This window comes from Ornithorhynchus anatinus, chromosome 2, assembly GCF_004115215.2.
Source record: "Ornithorhynchus anatinus isolate Pmale09 chromosome 2, mOrnAna1.pri.v4, whole genome shotgun sequence".
NCBI lineage: Eukaryota > Metazoa > Chordata > Mammalia > Monotremata > Ornithorhynchidae > Ornithorhynchus > Ornithorhynchus anatinus.
The window spans coordinates 27318323-27331996 of NC_041729.1; the positions used below are offsets into that span (position 1 = coordinate 27318323).

The 13674-nt window shown below is 50.1% G+C and overlaps 1 protein-coding gene across 1 annotated transcript in view; it reads right to left on the reverse strand.

The window, feature by feature from the left end:
• The window catches only part of SBK1 (SH3 domain binding kinase 1), a 120613-nt gene that overhangs the window by 5555 nt on the left and 101384 nt on the right, over positions 1 to 13674 (reverse strand). The window contains exon 2 of the mRNA XM_029048576.2: positions 631 to 833. Coding sequence (XP_028904409.1) covers positions 631 to 833 — 203 coding nt within the window. The remainder of the gene's footprint in view (positions 1 to 630; positions 834 to 13674) is intronic.

Below are 13674 nucleotides of genomic sequence, written 5' to 3' on the forward strand. Positions count from 1 at the left end.
AGTGAGGTGACTTGCCCGATGCCACACAGCAGACAAGTGGCAGAGCTGGGATTAGAAGCCAGGTCCTTCTGACTCCCAGACCTGTGGTCTATCTAGTAGGACACACTGCATCCCCTGGATTGCCCAGGGCCAACGAGGAAGATTTCCACTTTGGGTCCAGAGGCGGGGGATGGACAAGCTGTCTTTTGGAAGGGGCTGCCGATCCTGCCTGATTGCAATTCTCGGGCGGGAGGCAGCGGGGGGTGGGAGGGGAGAAGTGAGGGAACTCTGAGGACCAGACCCCACGTCCTTCTCCCAAGCACCCCTGAGGCCTCTGATCTCCATCAGCAGATGCCCGGATCCCTCCGGGGGTACCCGAGCAAGAAACTGGCTTTCTGGGGACTGGCCAATTGGACGAGCAAGGGGATATAAGCTGGGGGGCACATAACCAGGGGTGCCCCCTCCCCTCGGTGGCCAGCCTCTCCACGTAGAAGGGTCATTCCCCACCCGGACACATCTGCTCCCGGCCCACCGAATCCCCCAATTTCTTTCCCATCCCAGCCCCCCACCTTGCCCGCCGACCTCCCCGGAGGAGCCCCAAGGACCCCGACTGAGGGCCGGACCCCCTCCCCGTTCCCGTCCAGGGGTTACCTGTGCTCTTGTGGGAGACGAGATCCACCTTTCCGTAAGTGCCCTTGCCGAGCTCCCGGATCAGGTCGTAGTGTTTGTGGATGTCGGTGCTGGCGAGGGTTCGGATGGTGAGGGACTGCATGTCCTCGGTGATGAGGGGCACGCCGCAACATGCCAGCTTGCGTGTGGGCTCCTGCTCGATGGAGCCGGCACTCATCTTTTCGCTGGGTGGGGAAAGAGCGCAGAGTAGGGTTAGGGTGCCGCTGGGTGGGCTCCCGTTTGCCTGGGGGTCGTGGGGCGGGTAAGGGTCCTTGGGTTCTGCGCTCTGGGGAGGGGGAGTGAGAGGCCTGCATACCCTCATAGTAATAACACTAATTGTGGTGTTTGTTAAGCGCTAACTACATGCCAAGCACTGTATTAAGCGCTGAGGTGGATACATGATAATCGGGTCGGACACGGTCCCTGTCTCATACAAAGCTCACAGTCACAATCCCCATTTTCAGATGAGGGAACTGAGGCCCAGAGAAATAAAGCGACTTGCCCAAGATCACACAGAAGACAAGCGATGGAGCCGGCATTAGAACCCAGGTCCTTCTGACTCCCAAGCCTGTGCTCTAGCCACCTGTCCCTCGCCTGGGCCACAGGGAAGACTGACCCTGGGGGTCTTCCACTCTTGTTCACTGGGTCCCATCTCCCTCTCGGCCCCAACCTCTCACCTGATCTACAAACCCTCGTTTCCTCTTGCCCCCAGGACAATTTTTCATGGTATTTGTTAAGTATTTACTATGTGCCAGACACTGTATTAAGTGCTGGGGGTAGATATTAGAGAAGGAGCGTGGCTCAGTGGAAAGAGCCCGGGCTTGGGAGTCAGAGGTCATGGGTTCGAATCCCAACTCTGCCACCTGTCAGCTTTGTGACTTTGGGCAAGTCACTTCACTTCTCTGTGCCTCACTTGTCTCATCTGGAAAATGGCGATTAAGACGGTGAGCCTCACGTGGGAAAACCTGATTACCCCGTATCTACCCCAGCGCTTATTACAGTGTTCTGCACATAGTAAGCGCTTAACAAATACCAACATTATTATATAAGCTAATCGGTTGGACACAGTCCATGTCCCACAGGGGGCTCACGGTCTTAATCTCCATTTTACGGATGAGGGAACTGAGGCGCAGATAAGTGAAGCGACTTGTCCGGGGTCACAGAGCGGACGAGCGGAGGAGCCGGGATTAAAACCCAGGTCTTTCTGACTCCCAGGCCCTTACTCTATCCACTAGACCCTCCCGCCTGCTGCCAATAAAAATGGAGATGGATGCCTAGGGAAGGGAGGCCTCGTCAGAAAGGAATCTGGGAAGCAGAGAGGAGCCCCAGGGGCCATCCCCAAATGAGATAAATTTTCTGGAGGGCTGTAGGAGCCTCCATGACCTTCCCATCCGAGCTGAATTTCTCCCTCACTCTGCCATTACCCTGCTCTGTCAGGGCAGCGCGGGACCTGGCGGGGAAGGGGAGAGGGGCTAGGGAAGGGGCTCCACCCCGGGCCCATCACCCCACTACTGGTCCTTTGGGGTGGAGAGTAGGGAATGGGGCTTTAGAGAAGCAGCGTGGGCTCAGTGGAAAGAGCACGGGCTTTGGAGTCAGAGGTCATGGGTTCGTATCCCAGCTCGGCCACTTGTCAGCCGTGTGACTTTGGGCAAGTCACTTCACTTCTCGGTGCCTCAGTCACCTTATCTGTAAAATGGGGATTAAGACTGTGAGCCCCACGTGGGACAACCTGATTGTCCCGTGTCTACCCCAGTGCTTAGAACAGTGCTTGGCACATAGTAAGCGCTTAACAAATACCAACATTATTATTGTCTGGGCAAATAAAAGCCACTAGGGGGCAACAGGTCTCTTCCTCCTTCCTTCATCAAGGTCCAGACGAAGGAAGGTCCAGCTCCAGCTCTGGCCATCGGCCATCGCTCTCTGGGAAACTCCATTCTCTCCAGAGAAGGGGAGAGTCAGGGCTCGCGTTTTGCCGTTTTTTCCAGACCGATTCTCTTCCTTCCACGGCCAGGAAGGGAATCCTTTCGGATGCCAGCGCAAAGACCGAGAAGGAGCGTGGCCTAGCGGACGGAGCACGGGCCAGGGAGTCGGAAGGACCTGGTTCCCAATCCTGGCTCTGCCGTCTGTTGGCTGTGTGACCTTGGGCTAGCCACTTAACTTCTCCATGCCTCGGTTTCCTCATCTGCAAAAAGGGGATGGCTCAGTGGAACGAGCACGGGCTTGGGAGTCAGAGGTCATGGGTTCGAATCCTTGATCTTCCACTTGTCAGCTGTGTGACTGTGGGCAAGTCACTTAACTTCTCTGTGCCTCAGTTCCCTCATCTGTAAAATGGGGATTAAGACTGTGAGCCTCACGTGGGACAACCTGATTACCCTGTATCTACCCCAGCGCTTAGAACAGTGCTCTGCACACAGTAAGCACTTAACAAATACCAACATTATTATTATCATTACTCAGGCTGTGAGCCTCTTGTGGGACCCGATTACCTCGAATCTACCCCAAAGTTTAGAACGGTGCTTTACACATAGTCAATGCGTAACAAATACCACGATTACTATTATTAGAATTCAAATGACCTTGACATTTGGAGAAATGACAGAGGTTGTCTGGGCCAGGTAGTTCTGGAGATCCTGCCCACCTCTGGCATTCTGGGGTCCCTGGAACGGGTCAAACTGGAGATTTTGGAAGAGTTGGTAAGCCATGACCCATCCGGGCAAATCTATACCTGACCATCAGCGTAGTCATTCCTGAAGACAGGGGAATGGGGCTCGGGGTAAGTCTCAAGTCTGTGATTCTTTAAGAGAGGGGACTAGGGAGGAGAAACTAATCTCACTAGCTCTGGGCTAGAATAGCTAAGGAGGTTCTACTCTCACATTGGCCCTCATTGTGGATGCAAAACTCCCAAGGAGTTCAGCATAGCCTAGCAGAAACAGCAGGGGGCTGGGAGTCAGGACACCTTGATTCTGTTTAGTTGCCATTGCTTTTACGAGATGTTCTTCCCCTTGACTCTATTTATTGCCATAGTTCTTGTCTGTCTGTCTCCCCCCATTAGACCGTAAGCCCGTCAAACGGCAGGGACTGTCTCTATCTGTTGCCGACTTGTTCATTCCAAGCGCTTAGTACAGTGCTCTGCACATAGTAAGCGCTCAATAAATACGATTGAATGAATGAATGAATGAACCTGGGTTCCCATCCTGGATCTGCCGCTTGCCTGCTGGATGATTCTGAAAAAGCCATTTAACTAACCTCTCTGTGCCAGGCACTGTTCTAAGACCTGGGGTAGATACAAGGCAATCAGGCTGGATACAGTCCATGTCCAACATAGGGCTCACAGTCTTAATCCTCATTTTACAGATGAGATAACTGAGGGACAGAGAAGTTAAGCGAGTTGCCCAAGGCCACACAGCAGACAAGCGGTGAGTCGGGATTAGAACCTTCTGTCTCCCAGGCCCACGCTCTACATAGAGAAGCAGCGTGGCTCAGTGGAAAGAGCCTGGGCTTGGGAGTCAGAGGTCAGAGATTCGAATCCCGACTCTTTCATTCATTCATTCAATAGTATTTATTGAGCGCTTACTATGTGCAGAGCACTGTACTAAGCGCTTGGGATGAACAAGTCGGCAACAGATAGAGACAGTCCCTGCCGTTTGACGGGCTTACGGTCTAATCGGGGGAGACGGACAGACAAGAACAATGGCACTAAACAGCGTCAAGGGGAAGAACATCTCGTAGAAACAATGGCAACTAAATAGAATCGAGGCGATGTACAATTCATTAACAAAATAAATAGGGTAACGAAAATATATACAGTCGAGCGGACGAGTACAGTGCCGTGGGGATGGGAAGGGAGAGGTGGAGGAGCAGAGGGAAAAGGGGAAAATGAGGCTTTAGCTGCGGAGAGGTAAAGGGGGGATGGCAGAGGGAGTAGAGGGGGAAGAGGAGCTCAGTCTGGGAACGCCTCTTGGAGGAGGTGATTTTTAAGTAAGGTTTTGAAGAGGGAAAGAGAATCAGTTTGGCGGAGGTGAGGAGGGAGGGCGTTCCAGGACCGCGGGAGGACGTGACCCGGGGGTCGACGGCGGGATGGGCGAGACCGAGGGACGGCGAGGAGGTGGGCGGCAGAGGAGCGGAGCGTGCGGGGTGGGCGGTAGAAAGAGAGAAGGGAGGAGAGGTAGGAAGGGGCAAGGTGATGGAGAGCCTTGAAGCCTAGAGTGAGACTCTGCCACTTGTCAGCTGTGTGACTGTGGGCAAGTCACTTCACTTTTCTGTGCCTCAGTGACCTCATCTGTAAAACGGGGATGAAGCCTGTGAGCCTCACGTGGGACAACCTGATGACCTTGTATCTGTTCCAGCGCTTAGAACAGTGCTCTGCCCGTAGTAAGCGCTTAACAAATACCAACATTATGATTATTATTATATCCCTTGGGCCACGCTGCTTCCCTGGGAACCCCGTGTGGGACAGGAACTGTGTCCAGTCTGATTCTTTTGTATCTACCCCAGCGCTTGGCATATAGTAAGCACTAAATGCCATTATTATTTTTACAAACTTAGGAACGATAGCAAGATGTGTAACAGGTGCATCACACATAGGCACTCTCTTTGCTTATTAACATCATCTCTCTTCTTAAGTCTGGACTTCATTTCCTTCCCTCTACTGAGATCAAACTCAGCAAGGTCTTCAAAGACCTCCTCCAGGCTCTATCTACAGGACTTTACTCTTCCCTCAATCTCTTTCACTTCTTTGACAAATCATTCATTCATTCAATCATTCAATAGTATTTATTGAGCGCTCACTATGTGCAGAGCTCTGTACTAAGTGCCTGGAATGGACAATTCGGCAACAGATGGAGACAGTCCCTGCCCACTGACGGGCTCACAGTCTAATCGGGGGAGACAGAACACAAAAACAATAGCAATAAATAGAATCCAGGGGATGTATGTCTCATAACAAAATAAATAGGGTAAGCCTTTGACACTGTTGATCTCAGTGGAAAAAGCACAGGTTTGGGAGTCAGAGGTGATGGGTTCGAATCCCAGCCCTGCCACTTGTCAGCTGTGTGACTGTGGGCAAGTCACTTGACTTCTCTGTGCCTCAGTTACCTCATCTGTAAAATGGGGATGAAGACTGTGAGCCTCACGTGGGACAACCTGATTACCCTGTATCTACTCCAGCACTTAGAACAGTGCTCTGCCCATAGTGAGCGCTTAACAAATACCAACATTATTATTATTATTGATCCCTCCTTCCTCCCAGAAACTCTCTCAGGCTTCGGCTTCCCTGACCCTATACTCTCTTGGTTTGCCTCCTACTTCTGTGGCTGCTCCTTTTCACTTTTGGTCACTGGCACTTTGTCCATTCTACACTCTTTAACTGCTTGTGGCCAGAAGTCTTTGGTCCTGGGTCCTCTCCTTCTCTTGCTCCACGCTGACTGTCTTGAGGAATTCACCTGCTTACATGGTTTCAGCCACCATCTCTACTTCACTTTGCTACTCTCTACTACAACCCTGCCCGCCCACTTTGCTCTTCTAATGCCAACTTTCTCACTGTACCTCCATCTTGTCTATCTTGCCACCCACCTCTCACCTATGTCTTGCCTCTGGCCTGGAAAGCCCTCTCTCTCTATATCGGACAGACAATTACTCTCCACCCCCATTCAAAGCTTTATTGAAGGCGTATCACCAAGAAGTTTTTCCTAAGCCCTCCTTTCCTCTTCTCCCACTCTCTTCTGTGTCGCCCTTTCTCCCTTTGTTCACCCCCTCCCAGCTCCACAGCACTTAAATACACTTCTGTAATTTTTTTATATTAATGTCTGTCTCTTTCTCTAGACTTTAAGCTCACTGTGGGCAGGGAATGTGTTTATTGTTATAGTGGACTCTTCCAAGCACTCAGTAGAGTGCTCAGCACACAGTACGTGCTCAATAAATACTAATGACTGACTAGCTCTTTTCCCCGGAAGGATTTACTCCCACGTTTAGTAGCGTGCTTGGCACGTAGTAAGCACTTCTTACCAAATACCACAGTTAGAGCCACTGTCTCTAGAAAGAGCTCAGAAGTATTTGGGATCTCTTCTGTCCTTAAACTCCTCTCCTCGAGGGTAGAGGCCATATTTCGTTCTGCTTTTGGAACTCCCCCGGAGCCCTGGAAGGCGGGGAGGGCTCAGCGCTGACACATTTTTCAAACCCAACTGGAACCGGGGAGATGCTGACTCACTCTGAACAGCTGCTCTCCAGGGTACACGGGGCGGCCCTTGGGTCCTCAGCTGGGTCGGCCCGGTGGCCTCCCCCAAGTCGCCTGTCCTTTCCGACCCCTGAGACTGAACCATCCGGGGATGCTCCCGAGGGGTAGAGGTCAGGCTGTGGCCTGAGGCAGACTGGACCATGACCTTTAATTCACTAATCAATCATTCGGTAGTATTTATTGAGTGCTTTCTTTGTGCAGAGCGCTATACTGAGCGCTTGTGAGAGTACAACAGAGTTGGTAGACATGTTCCCCGCCCACAACAAATAATCTCTGCACACTGATATTGTTCTGTACCCCAAGATTCAGGTGAGACCTGACCAGTTCTAGCTGCAGGTGTATAGCCAGGGAGTAGATAATATTAATAATACAAATTGTGGTATTTGTTAAGCGCTTACTATACGCCAAGCACTGTTCTAAGTGCTGGGGTAGATACGAGGTAATCAGGTTGGACACGGTCCCTGTCCCACATGGGGCTCATAGTCTTAATCCCCATTTTACAGATGAGGATTACAGGTACATTAAGGGATTTGCCCAGGGTCACACAGCAGACATGTGGCAGAGCAGGGATTAGAACCCACATTCTCTGACTCCCAGGCCTGTGTTCTTTCTACTAGGCCACGCTGAGAGGAGGAGTGCTTTGTCATCTGTATACCTGGTCTCCCACATGCAGGGACAGGATGGAATGGAGTGGGGAGGGGGAGACAGAGGCAGAGTGGTGTGCAAACCATAGAATCACAGGACTAATAATAAATGGTGGTATTTGTTAAGCGCTTACTATGTGCAAAGCACTGTTCTAAGCGCTGGTGGATACAAGGAGATCAGGTTGTCCCACGTGGGGCTCACGGTTTTAATCTCCATTTTACAGATGAGGTAACTGAGGCACAGAGAAGTTAAGTGACTTGCCCAAAGTCACACAGCTGGCAAGCGGCAGAGCCGGGATTCGAACCCGTGAACTGACTCCTAAGCCCGGGCTCTTTCCACTAATATTGTGGTATATGTTAAGGCCTTACTATGTGCTAACCACTGAACCAAGAGTTGGGGTTGATACAAGATCATCAGATTGGGCTCAGTCTAGGAGAAGGGAGAACAAGTATTTCATCCCTATTTTACAGATGTGGAAACTGAAGAAGTGAAGTGACTTGCCAAAGGTCACGCAGCAGGCAAGAGGTGGAACCAGGATTAGAACCCAAGTCCCCTGACTCCCAGACCTATATTCCTTCCACTAGGCAACACTGCCCTTGCATCAACTCAATCTGGATAACCTTCACCTCAAATACCTCCAAGGAAGGAGAGTCCACCACTTCACCTCTCCTAGAGCCAATCCCAGTGTTTCTGATCTCTGGGAAATTTCTTAACCTAAATTTATCTTACTGTAGTTTAAACCCCTTCCCCTTGGGGGACGTGCAGATGGAAGGCAGCAGGTGACCGGCCTCGAGAGTTAATCCTGTGGAGATTTAACATGGATGAAATGGCTCCTCGGTCTGTTTTACTCGGGCCCAGGTTTTCTTGCATCCGGTGGGTAGGCCCTCTCCTTCACGGCCCCTCAGAACCACTGACTAATGGCTCTCCAAGACTGTCAGTCAATTCCTCCAGCTCTGCGGGCCTTGCTGATCTGGACATATTCTGCTTTTTAGGTCATTTCCCACTAGTTGAATCTCTAATGTAGCTTGACTTTCTCTTCACTCAAGTGGCCACTGTTCTGGTTTTCCATAAATCCGTCTCTACTCGGTTACAGCTATGCTACTGGATGCCTCTCTGTAAGGTGTTCTGATTTTAGTCATTCAATCAATCATATTTATCGAGCGTTTACTGCGTGCAGGTCGCTGTACTAAACTTTTGGGAGAGTACATTCTCCGACCACAACGGGCTAAGCACCCAGGCTCCCTCTACCTCTCGGCCCTTCTGGTGGAATTCCATAGTTCAGATGGAGGAAAGGCTAGATTGTGAATTCTTTGAGAGCAGGGATTATGACTATTAACTCTATTGTCCTCTCCCAAAAACTAGTACAGTGCTTGACTCACTGATTGATTGCAAAGTTCTGGGGCAAATAATGCACGCACATAGGGGGAGGGGGTGTGTGGAATCAGGGGTCCCCCTGGAGAAATGGCCTAGATTTGGGTGGTTCAATTGATGCCATTATATCACATTGCATGCCTGGAAAATACCCTTGGATTTATACCCCTTTTATCACCCCCACCCTCAGCCCCACGGCACTTATGTCCACATCCGTAATTTATTTTAATGTCTGTCTCCCCCTCTAGACTACAAGTTTCTTCAATAGTATTTATTGAGCGCTTACTATGTGCAGAGCACTGTACTAAGCGCTTGGAATGAACAAGTCGGCAACAGATAGAGACAGTCCCTGCCATTTGACGGGCTTACGGTCTAATCGGGGGAGACGGACAGACGAGAACAATAGCGATAAATAGAGTCAAGGGGAAGAACATCTCGTAGAAACAATGGCAACTAAATAGAATCAAGGCAATGTACAATTCATTAACAAAATAAATAGGGTAATGGAAATATATACAGTTGAGCGGACGAGTACAGTGCTGTGGGGATGGGAAGGGAGAGGTGGAGGAGCAGAGGGAAAGGGGGAAAAAGAGGGTTTAGCTGAGCAGGGAACATCTCCACTGAATCTGTTGTACTGTACTATCCCAAGCACTTAGTACAAAGCTCTGCACACAGTAAATGTTCAGTAAATACAACTGATAGGTAGATTGATTTATTGATTAGTTAGGGGCATCCTCCCCAAAACCAGACAGGGAGACTCAAATGACGTCACACATACCACACCAAGCACCTACGACAACGTAATGATGTCAAAGCTGTTATTTTAAGGAACTAAGCTGATTTCATGAACGCATCAGAGCGCTTCTCCAGTGGACTCCGGAGCCTTTATGCTCCCCTCCCAGGTCGCCGTGGAGTCTGCAGCAGTGTCTCAATCCTAGAACTTCTCGGCAGGAGCTGAGGTGGTGGGAAGCTTAGCGCCAAGAATTTAATCCAGTCCCTTTTAGTATCGGTCAAAAGACAGCCAGCTGAAGTCTGGCTGTACTGTATAACTGTCAGATGCTGGTGGGCTGTAAGGCCCTCGACGGCAGGGATCATGTCTGCTAATTCTATAGCCCTCTCCCAAGCGCTCAGTACAATGCTCTACACTTTGTAGACGCTTAATAGATCCGATTGATTGGCCACATGAAGCATCATGTTTGTGACGGCATGGCCCAGGAAGGTCGTCTACCTCTTCTTCATCCTCCTGTTGGGTTTTCTGCCTGGTGGGAATCCCCAACACTAAAATGCAGTGGGCAGAGCCATGGATGGAGTTTGGAAGGTTTACTTAAAAACAGAGGTAAATACTTACTGCTTACTATGGGCCAAGCGATGTATTACATGATGGAGTAGATATGAGATAATTGGGTCAGACACAACCCTGGTCCCGGGGAATACTAGCTTTGCAGGTGGTAAAGCCCTCCAGCAGTCAACCTACCCACGCACCCCCCAGGATTTTATCTCCAGTCTGTTCTGTTTTCAAAAAAATGGTTTTTGTTAAGTGCTTACTATGTTCCAGGCACTGTTCTAAGTGCTGGAATAGACACAAGCTAATCAGGTTGGACACAGACCAACTCCCACATGGGGCTCCCAGTCTTAATCCCCATTTTACCGATGGGGTAACTGAGGCACAGAGAAGTGAAGTGACTTGCTCACTCACGGTCACACAGCAGACAAGCGGCAGAGCCGCAATTTGAACGCAGGTCCTTCTGACTCCCAGGCCTGTGCTCTATCGCACTAGGCCACGTTGTTTCTCTAAGTATCACCCAAAAATCCTGATATTCAGAACCCTAGTGTCTCAGACCAGGGCAGGTGATCCAAGACCTGTCTCTGGAGCAGCGCTGGGATGGCAGGTCCTCTTGGCGGGGTCTCCAGAAAATGGCTGGACAGGCTGGGTCCTCATCTTCCTGAGAGCCCTCAAGCCTCTCAGGAAGAAGCAGCGTGGCTCAGTGGAAAGTGCCCGGGCTTGGGAGTCAGAGATCATGGGTTCGAATTCTGGCTCTGCCACTTGTCAGCTGTGTGACTGTGGGTAAGTCACTTAACTTCTCTGTGCCTCAGTTCCCTCATCTGTAAAATGGGGATTAAGACTGTGAGCCTCACGTGGGACAACCTGATGACCCTGTATCTACCCCAGAGCTTAGAACAGTGCTCTGCACATAGTAAGCACTTAACAAATACCAACATTATTATTATTATTAAGTCCAGCTGCAGCCCAGCAGCCGGCTCCGGGCCCTCTTACCCCTCAGGGCTCCAGGCTCTCTTCCGGGGAAGCGGATCTGGCCTCCTCAGTTCCCCCAGGTGCTAACAGTGGTTGTCCTGCGTTTCAGGTCTTTAGATCACAGAGGTGAAACATTGTCATTCGTATCTGTATTGTTCTCTGACACAAAGGGCAGTCAGCTCTCACACACACATCCATCCATCCAGAGGTGATGACAAGAACAGCTATTGTGAAGAGGGTGCTTTAAAAAGAATGTTCCAAACCTCTGCCTTTTGGAAATCTTACTTTTTAAACCTGCCCTTCTTGAAGTTCAGGGGAAGGCACTTGATCTCACCCTTGTCCCAGATATGATTTAGAAGTGTTTTTCTTTCTCTTCTTCCTGACTTGGGCTTCTACATTCATCTTGTATCTACTCCTGTGCTTAGTACTGGGCTTTTTAAAAAAATGGTATAATCATGATGGTATTTGTTAAGTGCTTACTATGTGCCAAGCACTGTTCCAAGCGCCGGAGAAAATCGGGTTGGAAACAGACCCCGTCCCATGTGGGGCTCACAGTCTCCAATCCCCATTTTACAGATGAGGGAACTGAGGCCCAGAGAAGTGAAGTGACTTGCCTAAGGTCACACAACAGACAAGCGACAGAGCCGCGATTAGAACCCATGACTTTCTGACTCCCAGGCCCATGTTCTTTTCACTGCGCCATGCTGGTATCTGTTAAGCACTTACTAGGGGCCAGGCACTGTACTAACTGCTGGGGTAGTTACAAGCTAATCAGATTGGACACAGTCCATGACCCACATGGGGCTCACAGTCTTCATCCCCATTTTACAGATGAAGTAACAGGGCACAGAGAAGTTAAGTGACTTGGCCAGGGTCACCTAGCACGTGGTGGAAGCAGAATCAGAACCCAGGTCCTCTTATTTCTAGGCCCTTGCTCTTTCCACTAGATCATGTTGCTTTCCAATCGTTCGGGAGCAGGAGAGAGAGGAAGGATACTGACACTGGCCTGAGTGGGCGGTGCTTCTGCTGGTTTGGGCCTGGCAGCAGAAACAGATGTACAAGAGCAAATGAGGGTCTTGGATACTAACTGGATGCCAGATAAGGAACCCTGCCCCGGCTCTGCTCAGTGCCCCCTACAGCGGGCTCACTCTGGGTCTTGGGACAGGCACATTGGCAGAGGGTGACTGTGGGGAAGGGCGGCCGAGCTTTGCCCACACTTGAGAATAAATTTGGTCTCTGGGGCCGGCAGGTTGGCACGGTTCTCTGGCACCTGCTTCACGGTGGGGCAGTGAGCCAAGGGGAGGCTCGAGTTTTCTTTCCTCCTCGGGAGCTCTGGACGCAGGAGTCACTGTCTTCCCATTTTCACAGTTCCTCGGCTGCTGTACTGAACCTTCCCACTCAGGGAAAGAGATGTGGCATTTTCCCTGGAAAAATACCGATGCCACATGGCATATTCTCTCTCACTCTCTCCCTGGCACAGCTCTGGCCTCAACCACAACCCGGTGACTGGGCTGCAGGGAGTCCCCAAATCCTTGCAGCTCCTTGAGGATATTCATTCATTCATTCATTCATATTTATTGAGCGCTTACTGCACTTGGGAAAGTACAATACAGCAATAAAGAGAGACAATCCCTCCCCATAACGAGCAGCGTGATTTAGTGGATAGAGCGTGGGCCTGGGAGTTAGAAGGATCTGGGTTCAAATTCCAGCTCTGCCATTTGTCAGCAGGGAAAATGCTTAAGGAAGCAGCGTGGCTCAGTGGAAAGAGCACAGTCTGGGGAGTCAGAGGTCATGGGCTCTAATCCTGGCTCTGCCACTTGTCAGCTGTGTGACTTTGGGCAAGTCACTTAACTTCTCTGGGCCTCAGTTACCTCATCTGTAAAATGGGGATTAAGACTGTGAGCCCCACATAGGACATCCTGATCACCTTGTATCCCCCCAAGCGCTTAGAACAGTGCTTTGCACATATGCAAATAAATGCCATCATTATTATTTGTCTGCTATGTAACCCTGGGCAAAACACTTCACTTCTCTGTGCCTCAGTTATCTGTAAAAATTGGGATATAAAAAATATAATGAACAACTAACAATGATTTCTTTTAAGGTGCTGATTGTGGCACCAATGAGTTAGACTGGATTTCTGCTGTCTCCCCCACTGCTTCTCTTCCTCCTCCATAAGTGTGAACCCCATGTGGGACATGGATGGTATACAACCTGATGACTCTGTATCTACCCCAGCGCTTAGAACAGTGACTGGCACCAAATACCATAATAAAGGGTCTACCGGCCACCTTTTCTGAGCTCCCTAACCCTCAAAGGAATGAGAGGAAAGAAATGAAATCTTGAAGCCTTCTTCCCTGAGTTACAGGGCACCTCTGAGAAGGCTCAACGAGGAGAGAGCTAGAGTCCTTTCCTCTTGGTCCCCATGATTTCTTTCTTCTGTTTTTTTTTGTTTTGTTTATAGTATTAGTTAACCACTTACTATAATAATAATAATAATAACTGTGGTACCTGATAAGCACTT